This window comes from Teleopsis dalmanni, chromosome 1 (genome assembly GCF_002237135.1).
Source record: "Teleopsis dalmanni isolate 2A chromosome 1, ASM223713v2, whole genome shotgun sequence".
Classification (NCBI taxonomy): Eukaryota; Metazoa; Arthropoda; class Insecta; order Diptera; family Diopsidae; genus Teleopsis; species Teleopsis dalmanni.
Window position 1 is genome coordinate 113,126,515 of NC_051846.1, and position 25,111 is coordinate 113,151,625.

General features: G+C 31.5%; 2 protein-coding genes across 8 annotated transcripts; both read right to left on the reverse strand.

The window, feature by feature from the left end:
• Window positions 1-1,796: 1,796 nt before the first annotated feature.
• Window positions 1,797-2,303, reverse strand: LOC119665589. The gene has a single exon (XM_038074815.1). The coding sequence runs from the start codon at window positions 2,301-2,303 to the stop codon at window positions 1,797-1,799; it is 507 nt and encodes a 168-aa protein (XP_037930743.1).
• A 12,582-nt stretch (window positions 2,304-14,885) lies between these two features.
• LOC119678436 (REST corepressor) lies at window positions 14,886-22,794 on the reverse strand. Of its 7 annotated transcripts, none has more exons than XM_038090272.1 (12): window positions 22,732-22,794; window positions 21,667-21,922; window positions 21,565-21,612; window positions 21,372-21,506; window positions 20,541-20,755; window positions 20,318-20,485; window positions 18,366-18,483; window positions 18,175-18,301; window positions 17,896-18,094; window positions 16,031-16,195; window positions 15,682-15,972; window positions 14,886-15,074 (listed from the first exon to the last, which is right to left on the reverse strand). In XM_038090272.1, exons 2-12 carry the CDS (start codon window positions 21,824-21,826, stop codon window positions 14,973-14,975), a joined length of 1,728 nt encoding a protein of 575 aa, XP_037946200.1. In that variant the 5' UTR covers window positions 21,827-21,922; window positions 22,732-22,794; the 3' UTR covers window positions 14,886-14,972. The 7 variants fall into 7 exon arrangements, with proteins under 7 accessions (XP_037946200.1, XP_037946192.1, XP_037946215.1 ...); XM_038090264.1 differs by lacking the exon at window positions 22,732-22,794 and adding an exon at window positions 22,492-22,656; XM_038090287.1 differs by lacking the exon at window positions 22,732-22,794 and adding an exon at window positions 22,300-22,494 and having other exon boundaries at window positions 21,565-21,609.
• Between the last annotated feature and the right edge of the window lie 2,317 nt (window positions 22,795-25,111).

A 25,111-nucleotide genomic window follows, 5' to 3' on the forward strand; every position in this document is an offset into this window, starting at 1 on the left:
AATATGTTAGCTGAAAATTATCGCGATCTGGTGGCTAATCTAATTGATTCATACCAAAAAATGGGCTGCAATATGTCTTTAAAACTTCACTTCCTACTTCCTAAATCTTGGCGCCGTTAGTGATGAACATGGTGAGCGTTTTCACCAGGATATTTTACACATGGAAAAACGCCACAAAGGAAATTTCACTAACATGTTAGCAGATTACTGCTGGACACTAAAAAGGGACTTACCAGATGCTCAATATGCGAGAAAAACATAAGTAAGTACCATTTTTTAAATTCACGATTTATTTGCTGAAACCCCTTGAATCACCCGTTAATCTGGTTGTCTAAAGAAAACTAGACGTGATAGAAAAAATCTAAGTCCAGATTTGGAATCAGCACGCAAAATACCTCTAGGTTCACTCAATCACATATCTAGGATAAAAAAAAAATTTTTTTTTTTTGACCTGTGTAATAGAACAACTATTAAAAACCAAATTCACACAATAAATAACAAAACAATAATGAAATTTGTATAGGAAGCTACACTAACAAAACACCAGAGTATATTACACTTCTCCGGTATAAAAGGCTGTCAATAATAGATATTTATATTTCTATTCCCATTTTTTGATTAGTTATAGAAATCTACATTTCTATTCCTTATTTATTAGTAACGAAATCAACATTTCGTTAGTGAACATTCCCAAGGTGATACCAATTCCCATTTGCGATCACCAAATAAATATATCGTTCCTAGCCATACGAAATATACATTTCGTTAGTACCCTTACAAGGCGTGTAAGGGCACTTTTCAATCGAAAAAGAAAAATCATGATGAAATATAGATATGAATTCTAGAACCATGAGGAGAACAAGTAAGAATTTACTCTAAAACGACTTACCGTTTATACCTGATGCTTTTTAGACGATATGGTCAAATTAATTGTAGAGATATCAAGAAGTTAATTCTCTGATATAACTATGAAAAATAATTGTAAAGAGTTATAAGTAGCAAAACTGTGTCAATTATAGAGAGTAATACTGATATTTAAGGTTTAGAAAATTTTTGAAGTTCAAAGAGTGTTTTTATAGTGCCAAAGAATATCAAGAATTTATTATTCTAGCCCCTTTTCTGACTTTTGAAAGCCTCATAATCATTCTTATCAGTTATCTGTGATATAAGAAGCGACCCAAAAAAATTATCTTTAATTCTCCAAGTGTCACTTGCCGAAAATAGTGGCTAAAGCTGCTAATTTGACGCTATTGAAAGCAACGAGTTTGCTTCTCGCTGTAGAAATAGCAAATTATGTTACGAGATTAAAATAATACATTCTGTCACGAAAAAACTCATAGTAACTCATTATTGTAAAAGTTTAACTATTTAAACAAAATTGCTCCTATAAAAAGACTATCTAACATATATATTGACCTACATCCAATCACTTTCAAACTGTTTGGACATACTTAAGTGGTTTAAGTAGGTAAGAACCGACAGTTCGCACTTGTCTTTGATGAGTAAAGACGTTCAAAGATAGCGCAACTCAAGTAGTCGTAAAGTGAATCAATTAATTTTTTTTTTTTTTTGATAAATTTGAATAATGATAATTTGAAATAAATTAAAATACAAATAAAATTTAATAATCACATTGTAGTGATTCGGCTGTTTAGCGATGAAATGTTACAACAAAAAAAATGAAAATAAATAATATTAATTAGAGAGAACTGTTGCAGTATTTTTTTTTTGCAAGCCACAGTACCCCCCTCCTAGCGACGGAGTTCGGGCGACGACGCGCTACACATGAAGAGAAGTTACTCGCGGTAGTCACACAACTTCGCTGGGAAATGCACTGCTCGGCCAGAACGCGAAACCTTTGAAGAAACGGCCGACGGTTTAAGAACCTTCTTCTCGGATGCTTGTTTCCGCTCATGATTGACTAAAGGAAGTGGCGAAAACTGCTTGCCGGTAAGTTCATCGTTAGTCAAATAAGCTGGTTTTAATCTGTCTAACGAGACGGTGCACCTGCTCCCTCTTCTGTTAATTACGAAATATTTTTCATCTCGTTGAAGAACTTGAAACGGACCTTCATACCGCTGTTCCAATGGAGCTCTCACCCGATCGACACGCACGAACACAAACTTGCTGGTTAGGAGGTCATTCGGAACATAGACTGGGTGATGCCCGTGTCTGCTGCCGTTGATTGTCTTCAGTTGAGCCAATGCATTACGAAGTGATGAAACGAAATCGGTTTCACCTGGCTTTTGGCATTTCTGTGACAACAGCTGTCCTGGAACACGTAACGGGTTTCCGTACAACATTTCAGCGGAACTGACGCCTAGATCTTCCTTTGGGGAAGTCCGTTACCCCAGCAGAATCAATGGGAGTGTGCGCGTCCAGTCATTAGAATTATGGCATCGCAAAGCAGCCTTCAACGTCCTATGCATACGTTCAACCATCCCATTCGCTTGGGGGTGATATGCTGTGGTGTGAATATGCTTGATACCCAATAGTCTGGACAACTCTCGGAAGATCGTTGATTCAAACTGACGTCCTAAATCAGTCGTGATAATATGAGGAACACCATACTGTGCTACCCATCCTTCGATAAACGCGCCGGCAATGACTTCGGTCGTCATGTCTGAAACAGGAATCACCACGGGCCATCGTGAAAAACGATCGATGCACGTCACACAGTATCTTTTACCCTGCGACAGTGGTAGTGGTCCGATGATGTCCATATGCACATGTTGGAAACGCTCGTAAACACCTGCGAAACAGCCTAAAGGTGACTTGATGTGTCGATTAACTTTAGACAATTGACAAGCGATACAGGATTTAAAAAACTTTGACGTGCAGGCTGGCCGTATGCCTCGTTGGCGGCCGCGCCATGTCAAAGTGATTGAGAGTGGAGAGCGTTGATGAGATTTGATGAAAATAACTTTGATCTGTAGGCTGGCCTCATGCCTCGTTGGCGGCCGCGCCGTATCAAAGTGGTTGTAAGTTGTTGCTGCTGCTGTTGCTGCTTCATTTCAGGTGTGCGTGGCGCTATGGCAACGTGTTTCTTAGCCGGTGATTTGTTAGTGGAGGATGCAGTGTAATTATTGCTTGTCGTTTTTCGCAGATTTGGTGCCACCTGTGCAATTTTCGTGGGTTTGCTACGCTGATATTGGCATCGTATTAGCGGGGGTGAGTGTAGGTGGTGTGATAATTGCAGTAGGTAATTTTGAAAAACGTAACCGTTCGTTCAGATCACGTCGGGGTCACCAATTTAGCTAGGGTCTATTAACCTTGCTAATAAATAAAACTCTCAAAATTTATGATGTTAATAATCTTTTAATCAAACTTTTTACACGAGAGAAAAATGGAAACGTTTCCCACAATCTCAAACAGAAAACTTGAAAATATTTAAAATTGAATTTTCCTTTTTAAATTCAATAAAAGCATAGCCTACTGGGTCGCCACAAGTGCGACTCGCATCCCAATTTGTACATAGGAATTACATAAAACTAAATAAAAAAACTAAAATAGCTTGTTCACACTATGTAACTTGAGAGACCTCTTTAAAACGATTAAAAGTGAGCTTACGCCATTTCAATCATAATAAATTCAGTCATAATAAATTAAATTCATAATAAATTCAAATTCATAATAAATTGGTGATCCACAAGTTGGGCAATTTATGAATAATGATACATTTGAGAAGATATTGATTATAGAAGTCTTAAAAGCCTTGATTATGTTAAAGCAAGCAGTTGTTGTGCTTAGGTGAAGAAAAAAACAAAAATTCGGAAGAACTTTTTAGATAGAGCAATGATTGCAGTGACCTCTTGTTTAAAAAACATAATTATTTTATTTATTTCATTCGAAATGCGAGATAGAGGTTAGAATATTGACGCAGTAAGGCATGCCTGTCATACGAGGCGACTTAAATCCAGCCAGGCGTCGAAGGGTGTGGCTTAAAAGGTCACAAAAACACTGAAAAGCTCCTGAGCTGAGCCGAGTAAATGCCGGCTGTAACTAAGCGTCTACCATCTCAGAATGGCAACGAGGGAGACTTGTTTTGTGGGGAACGGTTGATGCGCCAGCGAGGGAGTTAGAAGTGCTAGCGACTGACTTCAATGTAAGGAGTGGTTGCAGCACCACCGAGGGAGAAGGATATGCGCAGTGTCTGCACCCCATGTCATGGGCGGCTGTCGCATTACAATACACACACCAAATATGATAACGAAGGAAGCCTATAAGAAAAGGCATCACGATCGATACCAGTAAAATTCTGATAATGGTATACTGGTGAACAGAAAGTGATTGGAAATGATGACATGGACTGGTGGATGAAGTATTATGTTATATTAATATGGGATACAGTGAAATCTGGTCCCGGTTTGGCTCTGAAAACATGCGCTCAAAAGACCATGTGTCAATCCTCGAATGACCTCATTGCATTGCAGAGATAATCATGGAACCACAAAAAGAGTAATTATACAAGGAAACTAACGGTCTTAAGTTGGGACACACTCGCAAAATATATGTCAACAACAAAAACACCTACACACACTGTCATTAATACTCCAGCTAGCACCGAAAGTGCAAAGAAGTCACAGATAGTCAGTCTCAGCCAAAACCCCTTCATGAGGGCGCCGAGACTAACACAGTTACCTGTACTATCACCAGAGAGGCAGTACAACAGGAGAGCTCACTCATCCCCGATGGAGCGTTCATTAAACTCGGAGATAAAATATCCGAGGTAAATGAGGTGATGGGTGGAAGAAGAAGGTCTATACACCAAGCAATGCATGACCTTGTTGCAACAATATCATCCCTCTACAAACGAACTGCTGAAAAGACATCGAAGCAAACCATCAACGCTAAAACCAACGATAGATGTACCCAGACATTCCAGCCGCAGCAAATACCACTTATATCCAAGCGGCTAAAAGAAAAAAATGAATGTCGACAGTAACTATACTACGGGAGAGCTTAAATGCCTCCTTTATCTGTCTGCCCACCGAAGGATAATAAGTAAATGGAGATGAGAGTCTTGCAGCTGAATTTAAATTACTGTGCAGCGGGACAGGATCTTCTAAAGCAGACTGTTTGCAAACAAAAAATAAACCTTATTATAATAAGTGAGCATTTTAGCACACTAGACAAACAATGCTGGGCTTCCAGTAGACCTTCCTAGAGAAGGTCTATGAGAGAAAGAAAGCATAGGTAAAAAGTACGGTCAACGGAGTAACGTTATTTACAACTCAGTCTATCAATCGAGCAATACAAACAAAAACTAGACGACATTGCCAACAACGCAAAAAATATAAACCCAATAGTGGTTACAGGCGACCTGGGCTGTTAAATAGGGCTTAACATGCACCTTATTCAAAACCTTATTCAAATTTTCTTAAGAGTGAAATCAGAAACGTTTTCCTCAATCAAATTAAAAAACTAAAAATATTTGAAATCGAATTTTACTATTCAATTTTAGTCAACCAGTCAACCGCCTACCAGTTACAACAAAAGCAACTTAGCTCCAAACAATAGTTGAAGGCCTCTTCCCACAGACTGGGACACTATACTGGCAGCACTTGATGGGGAAAACGTCCCAAAGTACCTAATAGATATAATGGTTAACTATTTTTAAGACAGAGTGCTTTTTTACTATAAAGAAGGATGTCATATCAAGTCCCTCTAACTGGTGGTTAGAGGGAAACATATAGAAAACATAGAAATTACATGCGACATACCGTTGCTATGGTAAAGAAGTGAATCACAGGCGTAGGCCTCAAGCTAACTGCGATCATGTACGAAAACAACGTGTGTACTATCGCGAATAATGCCCAATACAGGTGGATCTAGGCAACAGAAGAAACAGTAAGGCTAATACTACTCGTATATATGCGAATCTCATATTGGCAAAGTAAGTAACCAAGAGTAAGTTTTGGTCACGAATTGTGCATACTGGTAGCACGGGCTATCAGTATCTTTTGAAGATTCTACATCTTTAGCTCGAATAGCTTAAATAAAAAAAAATATCTGTTTTTACACACATTACAATTGCTATCATCCCAAACACCAAAGAAACTCACTAGAAATAAATGTGGACACCTAAAATTAAAACTAATTAAATTAAATTTTATTTAAAATAAATGAATACATTTACTTGCAAAATTCCACCCTCGCAAAAAGATTATTGCAGCACGCACCTGAAATAAATAATATAGAAATATAATTACATAAATGAATAATATTTATAATTTTTTATTAATTATGGTATATATATTTTTTTTTAAAGACTTTTAATATTTATTTTATTATAATAAAAAAATAAATAAAACTACCAGAATCGAATACACATATCACAAGAATCAAAACAAAGGAATAGCGAAACAATAAAACCAGAATTGCCAAAAGTATTCGCCGTAAGATAATTTCAAAGAGAAGATCAAAGAAAGCTAAGAAGACATGCTGAGTAGACATGTGAAATTAAAAATCAACAGAATAAACAAGAATTACTAAAGAACAGCTGTAAACAAAAATGTTACGCTCTACTAAAACATTGGGTATTTAAGATGAGCATTTTTGTTAATGTAGGGACTTGAATTATAATCACTAAGGCATAGACACCTAGCACCATATTAGCACTCGCTGCATGTAAAAAATTTCTACATAAAGAAAAAATAATACAATCGAAGCAATAATTTATATTAAAAATTATATCGTTACGATCCTCTACGTGGTAGACACCTTGTAGTGGTGTAGGGGCTTTGATGTAACTTCAGCTACTCTGATTAATACTCTGCTACTCTGCTACTTTTTGAAATATTGATAGAGATTAGAGCAAGAAGTGCAAACAATCTCTACCAGTAGGTTTAGGTAGATTGTGTTGTCTTGTAGTGTATGTCTTGTTAGTAGTTAGTTGGTAGCAAGTAGATTTATATTTTTTTTGTCAGTAATTGGTTCGTCAGTAGTTAGTAGATTTTCGTGTTTGAAAGCTGACAAGGTCTGAATAGCTTAACAATGTCCTTGCGTCTTAGAGAGTAGGTGGCGGTAAAGATCGTCGACTTAGTTCCATCTTATCAACTAGACTCATCAGGGTAAGTATGACAATCCTCAAGATACAGCCATGTCTCTGCCAAGGGTAGACCGCTGATTATCGGGTTGGGGAGAGTAAACTTCCCGGGTATGTGATACTAGTAATTGTTTTGTATTACTATGTACTATGTATATAAAAATAATGTATATATGGAGACAGAGGAAGAAGCTGTACTCCGTTCGTCAACGAAAATTGGAGCAAATCTTGAACATAGGCTTGAAGCCTCACTTAAGATTCAAGATACGGACAATCTGAACCCATCTGCTCAGAAAGCAATGGTATCAAGCTGTTGTATGAACAGAGGTGACTGTGGTGGCGGTGCTTCAAATACTAACACCCAGAGCACGGTGCACTCAGCTGACGGCAACAAAGAGACCAGGAAGAAGACGGAATACTTCACCGGAGCTCAAAAAAGGCGTATTAAGGCCATGATCAGAGAAAATAATATTAATAATAAAGAAGAAATATGTTAATTATTGTTGTTCAATGGTTGGGTTATGTTATAATTACTTTTAACTGGATTTGGAGACTGCGAGCTTTTCTGGTGGTAGTAGGAGAAAGTGACAGACCCAGTACCAACGAAAAGTACAGCAAATCTCCCGAAGAAGAACAACGCACACAGCCCAAGAAGCCAAAAGCAAACGACTAGCTCGATCGAACATTATCCGAAACCGACCCCATCTTTCAGGGACGTTGCCACTGCCTACGAAGTGGCTATTACTCATGAGAAATATCCGGAAGTAAATCTCACAAAGTTAGAACCATTCTCGGATGCCACACTTAAAATGTTTCAGAGCGGAGAGATTTCCAAGACATATGCATTCATCATCTTTATTCCCCTCTCCGCTATACTATCACCGAACATCTTACTGAGCCGTCTGGTGAAACAAAATGGTGGAATATGTACATCAACGTGGAGGACTGTCAGAAAATGACAAAAATGGTGAGGAAACAATCACGGTGTCGGTAATAGAGATATCCAAAAACTGGAGAGTCGGTCAGGTAGGGAAGCTGTTCGTGATCCTGTTTAAGCGAAGACTCAAATTCACGTACGTGTAAAGGGAGAGCCCAGTGGACATAAAATACTAGTGACAAAAGGTCACCAACGACAGAGAAACCGAGTGAATTTAAGTCCCAGGTGCCTCCATCCAACAGCCGCATCGAAGTAAAAAACCAAAAACTTCGAAAGCACAGACAAATAGACCAAGTGACACAGTACAGGTTTCACGGGAAAGCACTCCGGCCGATGTCGCATCCAACTCCTCCAGGTAGTATGGATATAGACCGGTCTCTAGGGTGAAAGACCAGAAGCAAAAGCCATTGAAATTCCATCGACAAGAAGCAGCCACTCATGGGGCAAAATTGTCCAAGAGGTTACGGAATCGCAAGGGACGAAAAGAATAAAAAATGAATAGGTCAATCTTATATTATATATGAAAAGATTGACTTAGCCTTTATCTAGGAGCTAATGTCTATGAGAACCATATAAATGGACTGAAAGGTAAGTTACTGTAAAACCAAGACAGCCATGATCAACCTCGTACTTGTATTGGCAAGAAATGGTATTAATGGTTTTATTATTCCACAGCATACCAATAAGGAACAGGTAACAGCTATAATATCTGTGGACACCCTAGTAACTAAGACAGAGCTCATTGTTGGCTTATCTTATCTATCTGTAGAATTCCAAGACCTGGAAAGGACTGAAAGGACTCGTGGACTACAGTGCTAAAAATAAATACCAACTCATTGTTGAAAGTGACGTTAATGCACAACACGCGATTTGGGCAGCACCAACATCAGCAAAAGAGATGAGTGTTTATTTGAATATATTACTGGGAACAACCTAAATGTTTTGAATACGGGTAATATGCCCGTTTTATAAACAGAATCAGGGAAGAGTTATTAGACATCTCTTTAGCCACACCAGTTATAAAACATTTTATCAAAGACTCGAATGATGCAACAAACAACCATGTCTTATCATCGTCAGATAAGATTCGATATTGATCTAAATATGAAAGTAACGGAATCTTATAGGCTACCTAGGGCCACAGATTGGGTTCGATTTAAAGACGACCAAGATGGCCAACCTAAGCGATAACAAATATACGACAAGTAACATTCATGGCTTATGAATAGCTGATGCTACCTTAGGTACAACTATTATAAATACCTACCATGAGGCCTGTCTGGTAAAAACTAAGACCGACAACAGAAGTGAACATTGGTGGAACAACAAATTAGTGGAATCGCGAAGACTGTTTAAGAAGGCTAAAATAAATGGTGACTGAAACACTTAAAGGAATGCCCTCACTGCCTACAATAAGGAAATTAGAAGGGCAAAAAGAGAATTATAGCGAATTTGCTTTGAGATTCAATCTGCTTTGAGATTCAAAATTTTAGCAGTAACGCTAAAATCCACAGAGTTGTCATATTGGGCTTCTAAAACAACCAGATAGCCATTACACTAATTACTGCAAAGAGTCACTTATACTTTTAACAAAAGTATACTTCCCGGGATTTCTAGTTTATGACCAATCAAATTCCCAGCTCAGCTCCCTGGTGGCCAAAGGCCCAGGGCCAATGACTAGAAGATAACTCGTAAAATTTTCACAGAGAGTAAAATTGAATAGGCGATTAACTCATTCTTTCCTTTCAAAGCCGCTGGAGCAGACGATATATTTCCAGCAGTGCTACAAAAGGAACTTACGCACCTTATGCCCTACCTAGTCAATATCTTAAGAGCAGGGCTGGTACTGGGAATCATTCCCACTATTTGGAATTGTCAAACACATATCTAAAGAAAGATATAAGCTAAATAAACATCTTAAATTACCAACAGAATAAATCTAACATACATGCTTCACTCAATCTATCTACTTTAATATAGAAGTCTGTAGACTGCAACGAATTTGAGGTGGGCTGTTTTCTTGATATTGAAGAAGCGTTCAATAATACAGATCACTCATATATCGAAAGATGCCTTCATAATAGAGTCGATAGCACGACACTACATGGATAAGCAATGGTTTTCATTCTCATGTAGACAATGTTATCCGAAGAGCCAAAGAAATATTATGGACCAGCAGAAACCTCATTGGTTAACACTGGGGCCTAAATCATAAACTCAGTCTCTGGATGTATACATCTATTGCTAGGCCAATTCTTACTTCTGTATTATCTATCTGGTACAAGATAGCTCAGCAGAAGATTGTGATAGATAAGCTACGAAAGCTGCAGAAAATATTTTGTGGTCAACCTATATATAAAATTAAAAAATGGCTGGATAGAGCAGCTCAGACTAATTAAGATAATGTAAATGCCTAAAGAATTCTTGCCATCTGATTTGTCACAGGATTCTTACTGAACATTGCGAAGTAAAAAGGCATCTATCGAACCTAAGTATTACAAGAGACGATAGCTGCAGACTTTGTTGCGAAGAAAAGGAAACAGCAGAACACATTCTGTGTTACTCTGATAGTCTCGCCAGACTTAGACTTCTACTATCCACTTGTACTATCCACTTATAACGGAATTAGGCAACATCTCCCCAAAGGACATAATGGTAATCCGTTTTTAAATCTAATCTAATCTAATATCGTTACGATTGGCTACAGTACGCCTACTGTAAACGAAATAATTTTGAATAAAACGCAAAGGAATATTTCTATATACCATAAGGATATATTCAATCGAAAAAATAATTCAGGTGTTGTACACCTGATGATTCTGGTGAGACTGAAGATACTCCAGCAATTAGCAACGACTCTAAGGAAAGTGTCGTTACAAACTTGTCATACAGTGCGTTTAATAATTGATTTTTTGCGAAATCAATATGGTGACAACTTAATTTCCAGAAGTAGTCCTGTTAACTGGCCCCCTCTTCCGTGAGACATACCATACCAGCAACTCTTGAAGCATTAGAACCCAATATTCATGCTATCATTGGCGCCATACTGCCACATTTATTGCAAATAATTGTCAAAAATTGGACTTATCGAATAGACCATGCAACTTGTAGCCGCGACGGACATATGTCGGAAATTATATTCAAAAACTAAATACCATGAAATTATCTACCAGATTATAATAAAAAAATTTCAAACCAATAATATTTTTGTCTTGTTTTTATCATTTTAAGTTCTCATGCAGCTAAAAAACCCCTGATAGTTGTTCATATTTTGTTATTTAGTGTGCTTTGATTTATCACAAGGAAATCCGCTACGCACTGTAATATTATTTTACTACAATAATAACTACGAGAGCGACACTTATTCATATCAATAAATATGGATTTAATACGGAATATAACGATGATCGACCACACCAGCGACGGCGACTTTTTCCAATTACAAGTTATCAACGCTGTTTACCTTATGGGACACAAGTACAGTGATATTCCCCTAACTCGAATCTTCGAGCAGACGGCAAAAGAGTTCGAGTTATAAGACAACATTTTTTTTTGGATTTGCTATCAAATACTTTTTATTTAAAATATTCAGATACATTTTTTTACTTTTTACCACTCTACTTTAAATTTATTTAAAATATTCGATTATATGTATTGGTGTTCTGTTTACTTGTTGTTCTTTTCTATATAATTTCCAAATTATTTAATTGGAATATATCATCCATTGCATTTGCTCTGGAATGCATAAATGTTCAAATTGGCTTGATCGCATTTTTATTTGCGGCATTTGTGTCTGGAAACTGTTTTACCTTTTCTTTAATAATACTACCCAACAGAGGTAGGTGCAATAATTATCCATTGTAACATAGCTTCACCAGCGTCATCTTATTTACATATTGTAATCCGTTGACGTTTATTATTACAGAACTCTCTTTTTGAGTTTTTTTAAAATCGTTCATGAAGTGTTACAAGGAATTCCATATTTTTCGGCTATATCTTTTTTTTTGTTACCTTTTTCTACTTCCATAATTAAATTAATTTTTTCCGGGATTGCAAAACATTTTAAATTTCTTTTACTCATGTCTGTGATTGAAAGTCTACTGCTTTACTGACAATAAGCACAACTCTATCATCGCATTAGGAAATTTACAATTATAAGAGCAGTTGTTAGCCATCTAAGTTGTGGAATAATTCGACTTAGGGGACTTCGAGTTAGGGGAATTTCACTGTAGTACATATTGTACTTGGATGCCGACCTGGTGTGTTAGTCTGAAATTTCAACCAAGTCTCACGTATAATAACAAAATTGTATACTGCAGACTGATAGAAATCAAAATATTTTTCTATTCGATTTTTCGACAATCTTGCTCGTTTGCCTTTGTTTTTGATCGAATTTTTGAAGGTATCCATATAAACTTTGTTCTGATTTAAGTCATTAAGGTGGAAGCTTCAAAGCATAAAAATGCATTGAAAATCATGAAAAAATTTTAAAAATTAGGAAAGATTATTTTATTATAAATGACCATTAATTTAAAGTTGCCATTGATTACCATTGATGCAATTTAGAAATTCACCAAATTATTTTATTACTAATTGTCAAACCCATACTAGAAATGTAAATTGGAACATATATGTAATAGTAATAATATTTACTCAATCCGTAATGTTATTTCATCTAGTTTAACATAGATTCTATATTACAGAAATATGCATACAGTATGTGACAAATAAGTTCCCAAATAGAAAAAAATTTATTTTATAAATTAACTAAATGAAGATGAGAACTACTTCGCAACTGAAGTTCAAAAATACGTAAATATTTCCGCAATACGTGGAAACCATTAATTACTGTTTAGTAATGTCATATAATTATTAATCATGTCATCCTTTCAGTGACTGTTAAAAAAATATTCCGCAAAGATGCATATCCATATTAAGATGTTTGCATCTTTAACAGAACAAAAATAAGCAAATATGCGTATACCAGTTTTTGTTGATATCTGATCGATAACGTTATACTGATGTAGGTATGTAGAAAAGAAAGATTGGATTGGAAACCAAGTGTGATATATAACACTCACTCAAGAACTAATTATGCTTTGGTTTTGTATATAAATGTTTGTGAAATCCTACATTAACTGATGCAAACATCGATCAATTACGGTACATATTTGTGTGCCAGCTACGTCAACTAACTCAGATATAACGAATTTGAAACGCATAAGGGTCAAAAACAATTCCTGGACCGTGAATACTTTAACCAATATATTTACTTGTTTTTTTTTTTTATTTTAAATAATAGTAGTATTAAATCATTTTTATACAATAAAATTATTTTAATTTTATGGATTACGAAAAAATCATAAAATTTATTAGCTAAAAGATAATACTTATACTCATACATTTTTTTATATTAACTTATTTAATTTTTAGCATTCTTGTAAATTTTTATATATATACTTAAATGTTTATTTTTGCTTATTACTATTACTGCTTCTTCCATACCATATAGGTTTTAATAACAGATATTTATTTGTATTTATTATTTGCATAATACTATTAAAAAACTATAAATACCGGAAATTATTTGTAAACAGTTATAGTTTTAAGTGATTCAAATTGCGTTTTACGGTTTTTTATGTCAAACTGGTTACCACCAATTAATTAAATATAATTATATGTGTACAAAATTTTAGAAAATATCAAAGTTTACAAATAAAATAATATTGAAGACAAATTAAAAATGGTGAAAGTTTCAGTTTAACATAAATAATATTTGTTCAAAATATAATTAATATTGTTTTCTTAGTAGAATTTGGTACTTAAATACGAACAAAAACGAAAACGCACTGCATTTTCACTCTATGCAGAAAATAACAATTAATGTTGTTGCTTTTTTACATGTTTCATCCAACAGGATTTTTATTTATAAATACAACATTTAAATTATTTTACTAAATATTTTGTAAAATTTTTAGTTTAATGAAAAGTAATAAAAACATATTACACACGTTTTATCTTATATTACAGGTTTAAACGATTTAATAATAAATGCCTAATCCACTTAATCTATTCAATTTGTTTATAACTGTTTATAATTAAAAATTAAGCAATAAAAATAAAAAATAATTAAAAAACAATTTCAATTCCATATAAACATTTTATTAGTAAAGTTTACTAAATTAATAATTAGTAATTTTGCAAGATGTATGTGTAGAACATTATCGTTAGTTAGCGATTTGTTATTGGCATAGACATTCTCTTTTCTTAATTTTTCGTTCAATAAACAAAAAAACTAAACAGTATTGCTTGTATTCCTGTCCGTAATATTTTACAACCACACATGTAAGTAAAATAAATTATGATTTTTAAAATAGACTTACTAATCAAAAAACTGCTAATATTGATAGAAAATTATAAAAAGAAAACAAACAACGACAAGCTTTAACTTGATGTATAAAATATTAGTTGATTGTTTGTATTTAGCATGACAATCTTATGAATATAATTAAACTAAAAAATAAACCTAATTAAAATAAATAAAATATTGAAGTGGTCTTCAATTTTAAATTAAAATCAAAAGAAAAATTAATTTCGTACTTGTTGGAATTAGCCAAAAATACGAAAATACAAAATTTTTTCATAGTTCCTTATTTAAAGAATAAACAAAATTTTAATAATACATACAATTTAATGAAAAAATTAGTTACAAGGAAAAAGCCAAATATATATTATTAATATTCTCAATGCCAATTAAATATATACAGTTCAATCAAAAGTTGAAATAAAATATATAAATTATTTAATTATAAAAAAGTGAAATAAACGAACTGAACTTTATTTCTTTCGAATTGTCGCAGTAGATTGAATATTAATGTTGTTGTAACGCACCTGCCAGAATTGAAGACAATCTTCGTTTTGAGTTATATTCTGAGCGTGAACTTACATTAATAGATTTTAAACACGAAAACAGGATCTTTAAAGTATCTAAACAGTTGTTGGTTTAGGCACATCCAAATTGCCTACATTCAATCCGATTTTTTTTGAAGCTGGTGGTGTTACTTCAGACGGTTCATCATCTAAGTCAATCTATATGTTCAATAAAAAAAAAACGAGTTTTAAAATATTTTAAATAATATAATTGAAATTTGTAAATATAAAAAATTTTGAATTTTTTAAATGATTATAAAAAAAGTATACGCAATATATTAACAAAGCAATATTAAATTCGCAATAAACACGCATTGGTTTTTTTAAACTTCACAACTTTTCATACGTATAAATAATCTTTTGCAACTTGCTTTTTTCAAATAATTTTAATTTTAATTTCTGATTCCATTAATATTGATCCATTTCCAGAATTACCAATCTTCACAATCTGTAAATTAAATTTATTTGATCTATGAAATTATCCAAACAGTTGGAAAGATTTCTGAGACCAACTTTAACTTTACCACAAGATTATTCATATTATTTACTGTTGTATAATTCCTATATTTAATATTACTACAACGGTTTTGATTTTTTTTTTGATTTTTCTAGAACTGGAACAAGTCAGGTAAGTATACAAATAATATCAGTAAAACTAATTTAAGTATCACATAATTTATTAAACAAAAATGACTCTAAATCGTAAACTGTGCTGACATACTCTAAACTGATATAATATAAAGAAAACGATTATTATATAATTTACCTCCATAATAATATTTTCTTTTAACTTTATTGAACTAGATGATTTTGCTTCATCAGTTGTTGATTTTGATATGGTGGTCTCACTAGATGTAGTGTTATCAGATTCTTCATTTACTCCGCTGTTTTCTTTTTTTTCACTCTTTTTATTAGTGTTGGCAGTATCCATATTGGAACCATCTTTTTCCGCTTCGTGTTTCTTAAGTACTTGGTCTAAATTATAACGACGCCGATAATTTATATAAAAGGTGCGTACGTGTGATTCTGTTTTTGTACCAAGTGTTTCAGCTATGAGCTGTAAAATTAATACATATACAAAATTGTGTTAATAACCATATCATTTTAAAACTTACTTGAAAGTCTTTCCCATATTTACGGATTCCCTGCACAGCCAAATTTATTTCCTCATTTGACCAACGAGAATTAATACGATTTGCAACTTCAGCAGGACGCAAGTCTTCCACATTTTCAGTAGTTTTACGTTTTAAACTAGATATAGTTTGTTTGTTTAGTTGCACCTACAGTATAAGAACTTATTATTATTAAGTCTTTTTTTAAAAAAATATTTTAATGAACTATAACAATAATTTTGCAACAAAAATCTCAACCACACTGTTTGCTAAAATATCAAAAATTTTGAGTTTTGATATTAATGAATTACAAATATGAGGGCATTGTTAATACTACATTATTTTTGTAAAACTATTTAATAAAATGTTATGCTTTATATAAGATATATTGAACAAACACAATCCCTACTTAGCGTAAGCGTTTTAATTAGTTTTAAAATTTTACCACGAGACTGTATTAAGTCATTGCTTACTTAAAAAAGTTATCACATTACCGATCCGATTCTGGATCACGGTTTTAAAATTTAATATCTATTAATCGCTCACTTCTTACTTAATACCAAGTTAGAAATGAGCATTTTTAAGTAATTATAATTGAATATTTCAATCAGACAAGTCTAATTTTGTAGACGTAACGGCTTGTCGCAAATTTTGTGCCTTTGCAGCGGACCACACTCACGAGAATACAGAAATTCCACAAGGAAATTTAAAATAATATATGAAAACATAACTACTTAAAAAAAAATTTAATTAATTATTAACTTTTAATATAAGTAGTAAAGAGGTTTCGAAAAGAAGTGAAGAACAACAACAAATATTTATTTTATATTATTTTAATTAATTGAATTTTTGGCTGACCGACCATACAGCTGTTTCGAATATTCCCAAATACCCATCATCAGTGGTCTTGGAAATATTTCTTGTATTTTATTTATTATTTAATTTATTTATTAATAAATAATTTTTTGAGACTACAAGTACCAGGGATTGAATTCGTGCCCTGGCAAAATTGAACCTCAAACTGATCCAACTGACCCAAAGCTGTACTTTTGATATAATAAATTAGGGGCCCACGGGAAAACATCACACTTTAGCCTATAGAACTGTTAACGATAGAACGGCAACGATATATTGAATATTCTATCTATTAAATAATGATACGGTTTCAACCGTGAGTTTGCAAAATATTCATTTGCAAATATATTAAAAACATTATACACATCAAATAATTTTATTTTATATAATCAATTATAATCATTCTTTACGTTCTTCAGAGTTTATAAAACATTTTGAAATTATTGATTATAATTATAAATACAAATGTGCTTAAAAAAATTCATAGTCTTTATATCGTAATGACTCTTCAAGACAAAACTTGAAATATTTATATTTTACAGGAAACTATTTCAATATTTACAACAAATTACTTCAATTTTACATTAACTTACACTATAAAAATATTACGGAATACAATAAACTTAAATAAACTTATTACTACTAAGAAAAACAATTACGAAAATCTTAATATTCCTTCATACACATTTTTTCCTACATTTCCAATTCGGAAGTCCTACTGAATTTGTTTACCACGATTTTTATATATAAGTTAATATTAATTAACCCTGTTATGATTCTGTTTTTTTTACTTATTACAACTAAAAATATATGGTTATAAATATAAATATTATTTTATAATCTTTCATCTTAACACAATCCATTCAAAATTTAAGATAAGGATTTTTCAACACACTTAAAAACATACTAAGTTTGAACAATTCAAAATTCCATAAGACAAAAACAAAACAAAAATATAATTAAAAAAAATTAATGAATAAAGAATGGAATGAATAATGTAATGCGATCCTTACTTGAGTATGGAGGGAGATAATTTTTCTTTCGATACCCTTAAAAAAATCTCGGGCGCCATTTGGACTAGCCAAAGTAATAATATCATCATGATTAATATATATTCCCTTTGGAGGCTTTCGTTCGTGACGATCGGCTGTTGGGTCTCTTACCCTTTTGCCAAATGTAGGACCGGAAGTTGGTCGCTTGTTGCCGGTTCGTCTGTGTGTTTAACATACAAGTTATTCTTTTAATTACAATACGATAAAAACGGTTAAAGCTAAATATATATGTGTATGTACCTCCAATGATGGTGGCAACTGGAGCACATTTTTCCCAGGGGAGAAACGCAAAGAACATTGCAAATAACACCGCAATTACTGCAAAAACCACCTACACCACTATTGCTTGAAGGTGTGTTGCGGCCACCTAAGAACAAAAAGTCAGCATTAAAAAATTTGCGCTTTTATTCGGGTTGTTTCTTCATAAATACCACTTTCATTATCATTTTCATTTGCGGTAAGATCGCTTGGTTTTTTCGATTTGCTTAAAATTTCACTGATAACGCTGCCGCTACTATTTGCTTTTGCTTGACCATTTGACCCATAAACCTAAAGGTCGTTATATACGGGTTAAGAGTGAGATATATACATATATATATACTTATATAAGAAGAAGAGCATATTAGCGCAATGAATATGCAATATTATATAAGAATAGATTAATAGATAGATCTGTTATGTATTCGTTATTAGGTTCTATAGAATAAAAGAATCAACCAAACAAACAAAAGTACTTTCTGACAATTTTTAAAGTAAGATGTGATACGAAACTTTTTCAGACAAAAGCGTACGTCTTTAAAAAGTACAGAAACTGAAAAAATTAGTCATCTTCATCATATCAAGTTTTTAAAAATTGTAAAACTAACTGAAAGACAATGAAAATGTAAAAAAAAAAAATTGAAAACATATAGTGAAGTCATTACATGTACTTATAATTAATATATGAATGAAAGACATGTTTCTGTGTTAACTTTTCATATATGCAATAATATGAAAATATTGACAAGGAATAATAAAGAAGCGCTCTTTTTTATTGTTAACTCGATATGTATGATTTGAGTTTTTACTGATTTGAGTTGTTCGCTTTGTTGATGTTTTTGTGTTTAATTGCAAAAACGCAAGAACAAAATCTAATACTAAGTGTTCTCCTTGCGTTGTGCTTTGATTTCTACCCTTATTTTAAATTATCATTAAATGTATGTCCTAATATATTAATTTTAAACATTCGAAATTGTTGATTTGGAAGGATTGTTGAATTCAACCAGTTTAAACACAAATTATTTTAATTTGATTTGATTTACACTTTCTATTACTTTATATAAACAAATCATTAAAAAAAAGAATAATCCTGCAAGCTGGTGTGCTCAGAATATGTATAAAAATAACAAAAGATCAATAAAAGACCAACACATAAAAAAAAACAAATGTATGAAAATTAATGTTCTTACTGCTAATGATATAAATAAACTTATATATATATGCGTAAACTATATATACTTATACCCTATATACTAATAAAATAATATATTTAAATGCTATGCAACTAATATAATAGATTTCAGTATGTGTATTTCGTTTTAACGTACTTAGTCTTCGGGAATTGATTCCTTAGTTATAGAAATGAAAAATTCGTATCGAAAAGAGGGACAAAAAAGAAGCATTCTCAATATGACATAATGACATTAAAGGTGTCAAAAAGGCACTTCCACTTAATAAATACCTCTGTCAAAAGACCCTTATCATTTTAATAAGTTCATTACTTGTGGTGGGTTAAAGTTAATTTCTTTTTTGAAAATTTTCAATAAAATTTCCGAAAAATATTTTTATCTCAAAATTTTTAATTTGAGAAAAATGAATAATACGGCGCAGAGCCCATTTCAATGCGATAATATATTGCAAAGGCATCAAATAAACAAAAATACAAAAAAAAATACATTTTTTAAAAAAATTATGACAATCTTTTAATTCTTCACATAACTTTTCGATCTGTTATTATACCTTAGTGAAATTAGAAGCTATGCTGGTTCAATATTGGTTTTTTATAAAAAGAACGTCCGGTTACTTTTACTTTTAAATCAGGAACATTTCATTTCGGAAATTTTTTTACGAATCGTATAAAATTTTCGACTATCTTGATTAATTATAAGAACCATTCTCCCGCTTCCAAATATTTTTTTGTTTTTTTTTTTTTTGACTAAATAACTACTATTAACATAGATGTAAAATAAAATAAAATATATAGAAAATGTACATAATAACCTACTTATGGGATGTGTTCTTATATCGAAATTTTTTCAAATGTAACTAAGTCTCTACCAAAATAAAATCAATTTAAAATATTGTATAAAATTAGTATTTGGTATATAAACTAACTATGAATTACCTTATCTTCGCTATCTGATTCTTCATTACTTCCGTTTTCGCTGCCATTTTCTGAACCTTCTTTATTAGATTTGACCTTCTCTGTTCTGTCCATGACGCTTTGCCTATGTCTTGTCTTTTTCCACGAATAATAATATTTAACCAAACTGGCTATTGATTTATCTGGTAACTATTAAAGACATAGGCTTAAATTTATTTAGATAATATTAATTAAGATTGAATACCATCTGTCGTATGCGATGAAAACTCTTGCCATGAAATTGAAAGGCCTGCTCGAAAAGTACTTTATCTTCCACTGTCCATTCATCTGGAAAAGGTGTAAAATTCGCCAAATCCATAACTGCACGTTCAAGATCATGTTTATGCCAGAACAGCATCCCGAGCGCCTGCTCGCCGTTATAACCATATTTTTCTTTAGCTACAGATATATATTCCTCCACTAAAGGTCATAATACATTATATAAAATGTAATTAATACGGTTTCTATCTGCTTTTATTCTTATAATTCAATTAAAAATAACATTTTATTGTTATGTAGTGTTTTGATGTGTATTTAAGAAAAGTAAAGGTTGTGATATAGCACACATTTAGCAAATAATTTTTTGAACTTTTGCTTGAGCTTCGTTTGATAAATCTAAATACATATATTTAAATTTTGAATAGCAATATGTGTACATCCTAAGCAAACTCGAAAGGAGTGGTTTTACGTAGACGAAATTATTAATTTTTATTAATTTTATAAAAATCATTAACATGAAATATCTATAATAATCAACTTAATATTTAATTATTACTAATTAAATTTTAATATATTAATAAATTATTATTGATATTTAATTTATTATTGTGTATTATTAATCAATTAATTATTATTTATTAAATAAATATTATTAATTAATAAATTGATTTATTTTTCCTTCGAAACAATATATAATTTGTGCAGCATTAGAAATCATTTCATTGTGCAGATATTTAGTCTCTTACTTTTGTTACAAATATCTATCCATTTTTAGTTTGTAATAAAAAAAATTAATATCAGAAATTCATTTACTCACGTTTTAAATCAGGTATTTCCTTTGTTGGTGACCATACAAGTAATGCACGGTCATTTAATATTTCTGGCTTTCGATCGCCTTCAGGTATCAGTGCAGGGCACACAGCTTGATAATCGCGCCCGACTCGAATTTTTTCTACGCATGTATGTATAAAATTATTATTATGCTTTTATATAAATTTACTTATACAAACCCTCATATTCAATAGCCTTAGTTTTAGATTTGCCATTTCTCTTAACTGCTAAAAAAATCACCATTAGTTTTCTAACATAATTTCATTTTTGTTTGTGCTTACAGTTATCATCGTCTGAACTAGTCTCCGGAGTACCAGCGCCGCCACCACCGACAACAGCGCCATTACTATTACCAGCGCTTGCACTGTGTCCATTTGGACTTGGACCTCGGGATCGTCGCCCATTCCTGACAAGCTCTGCATTTCGTTCAGCTAATACCATCTTGTCACGAATTAACTTAACTCGATTTTGTTTCTCCAGCGTTAATGTTAGTACAAACTCCTTTCACACAATAAATTTTAAGCAGTTTCTAAAAATCTAAAATTTTAATTGTCTATTAGCTCTTACTTTTAATTTATTTTTATTATAATTTCATTTCTTTCTATTCTTTTCAAACATTATGTGTATTCCAAAAATAATGAATTATATATGCAACTACTTATAAAGTACATTTTTTTGACATTAAGTGAATTTCTAATATGTATATGACTGTCCGCATTATAGTACAGCACACTTTTTTGAACGCAACTTAATCGTAATTCTGTATATGTAAACAATATTTATAAAATTAATTTATGTTAAGGTTTTTATTTTTATATTTATCTTTACTTTATTTTTTTCTACTTCAAAAAATTAATTTTAATTTTGTATGAATTTAATATGCTTGAATCTTCCTAATTTTTATTTACTCTTACCTTTTACCAAAAAAAATCACTTCAATATAGATTCTTAATACACAATTTTAAAATATATACACAGGATTTTGTTTAAATGGATTTGTAAAATTTATACAATTAAAGCATGCGTTTAATTAACAAACAAACCACTAATCAACAGTCAAAACTTCAGTTCATGATGCAGACTACTGAAATGATTTCCTAACTTACAATGGCAGGTAAATTTTCCGAGAATGGCGTTTTTTTTGTGCTGAATTTGGTATACACACAGCACACTTTTAATGCAGCCGTATTCGAATTCACCATAAACCAAAAGTTTGTACTAAATAGTCTCTAATGCAATGCTTTATAAGCGTAATTTGTTTTAAATAAGTTCGATCAAATTTTAAATAACTAATTATGTAAAACAAGTTATTATTCTATAGAAGAATCGGAAAACTTTTAGAGTACCTCCTTTTTTTTGCTTGTGACGTATTCAGCCATACACGAACTCAGTGTTGTATTTTGCATAATTTTACTGAAATTAGTTTTATATGAAGTTGACAGACAAAATTAATTGTCACCGATAATAATATGTAAAGTTAATTATAACGTATCATATATGTATCAGAAATAATCAAATATATTAATTTGTGTATTTATTTTTATATATATTGTATACCGTCTAATTGATCAATTATTTGTATTGTAAATTATGTTTTAAAAAAAGCCAAAAAAGATCCGTCAATAAAGATATTAAAAGCATCAGGCCGATTCCACTAATAGCTATCGCTAAAACTCCAATCTCTTCGCTAAAAGTCTCAAATAAGCGATTTGTTTATTTTAGGAGAATAAGCGATCGTGCGATTCTGCTAACACAATTTCTTCGCTAAATTTATCCGGCGATGTGGATAATGCTGAAATGCATTGAAATGTCATCATAAAAACAAAAATTGTAAACAAATATCAGCTGTTGGAATTATAATTTAAATTCCATTGTGAAATTTAAATTAAAATTAAATTAATATAACATTGGACTATTTAATAAGAAAGAATTTTTTTTTTCCGATGATATGAGAGATTCACGGAATGATTTACGTTGATGAGCGTTTTATTGAAATATTTCGTCTTTCGAAATATTTATGTAAGCTTTTCATGACGGAAATAACTCGGTACATGACACCGAGAAGTCGATTAGATGGAATTTCGATTATATGCGTACTTGTTGCTTTGCGGTTTTTTTGCTCAATGTAAGTTGACGTTTAATAATTGCAAAAAAATAAATCCATTGTTTTAATTTATAGGATGTTAACAGCGTTCTATGGGTCAAAGCTTTTTATTAAATGTTTCTTGCGTTTTGTCTTTAAGTCCACGAATTCCATCATAAATATCTGATAATTAAATAATAAATAAAATATATTAAATAAAATATGTGTAAATAGGTACACAATTATTTATTTTTTTCACTGTTTTATATGCAATTCATTTATTTTTGGTGCAATTTCAAAAATTAAAAATGAAATATGAAAAATAAAATACATTTGCTTACATTTGCCGAATACCAAACACACTCTCACTATATTACTGCCACAAAATTTTTGTAATATTAACAATTATTTTTTTACATTTTAACTTCAAATGCAAGTTTATTTCTATCACAATAAAATAATTAATAAATAAATATGGAAATATACTAAATAATTTACAAAATAATTGCTCAATTTGTTTAAAAAATAATATTTTCACTTTTAGCGACAGTAAAAACCTAATCGGTAAAAACAATCAAATTAGGAGAAATTCGTTTTTTTGTTCGTTTTTATCGATATTTAACGATTGCCAATTTAGCAGAATACGAAAATTGGAGATTTAACGATTTATCCGGAGAAATCAGCTGTTTTTGAAAGTTGAGAAAATTAGCGAATAAAAATTAAGCGTAATGAGTTAGCAGAATCACAAAAGTCGCTAAACTGCATTTAAAGAATTTTATCGATAGCGATTAGTGGAATCGGCCTGTAGGGCTTCGAACCGGAATCAAACCAAATCAAAAAACCGGTATTTTTGCTGGAACAAAAACCAAAACCGAACCGAAAAAAATATATTGTTTTATTTCGGTTTAGCACCGTATAGTTTAGCATTTGATCTTTCACGCGAATTTCTCTTCAGTTGTTGATTTTTGATTTATTTATTTATTTTAAATATATTATTTGAGCCAAGTTATGCCTTAAATAATCATAGTAATTCTGAATACTCCCAGGCAGAGAAATCTTCTTTGCTCCCAGGAATCAAATTTGTTTTGTTAAATTTTGGCAACCATGGCACGTTTTAAGGACGAAAAGTTAGTTTGAGCAATACAAAGAAAATAATTGCGTATCATATGTTGATTTAAATGTAATAATCACATTATTTGTCTGCTGGACAAATTATTAGAAATAAATTTAATGAATACTTTATAAGTATTCACTCATAAATTTATAAGTATTCATTATTCATAAATGATATTCATAAATAAATTCATAAGTATTCATTATTTTATTATTTAAATATGTATAAAATTTTAAATTTAAAAGTAAAATATTTTTTTAATTAAATAATGAAATTATTTATGTTTAAACTTAAATTTGAGTTAAAAGAAGCAATGTTTTACCTGCGCATAATTGCAAAAGTTTATTTTAACTTATTATTGGAATCCCATTCATTTCAGAATTTGGGTTTCCTTCAAATAACAATAGTTAATGCTCTAATTTGTGGAAAAAAACCCAAATGAATAAAATAAATAAATAAAAATTTAAATATACTAAATCTTATATATAAAAATGAACCGAAAAATGTGTTGGTAAGCGCATAACTCAAC

Coding starts and splice junctions, on each gene's coding strand:
- LOC119665589 (XM_038074815.1), bottom strand. CDS start 2,303: ATGTTGTACGGAAACCCGTTACGTGTTCCAGGACAGCTGTTGTCACAG.
- LOC119678436 (XM_038090272.1), bottom strand. CDS start 21,826: ATGGTATTAGCTGAACGAAATGCAGAGCTTGTCAGGAATGGGCGACGA. Junction 16,196..17,895: donor TTATCTCCCTCCATACTCAA/GTAAGGATCGCA, acceptor CTTATACTGTAG/GTGCAACTAAACAAACAAAC. Junction 15,075..15,681: donor AAGAAAATATTATTATGGAG/GTAAATTATATA, acceptor TTGAACATATAG/ATTGACTTAGATGATGAACC.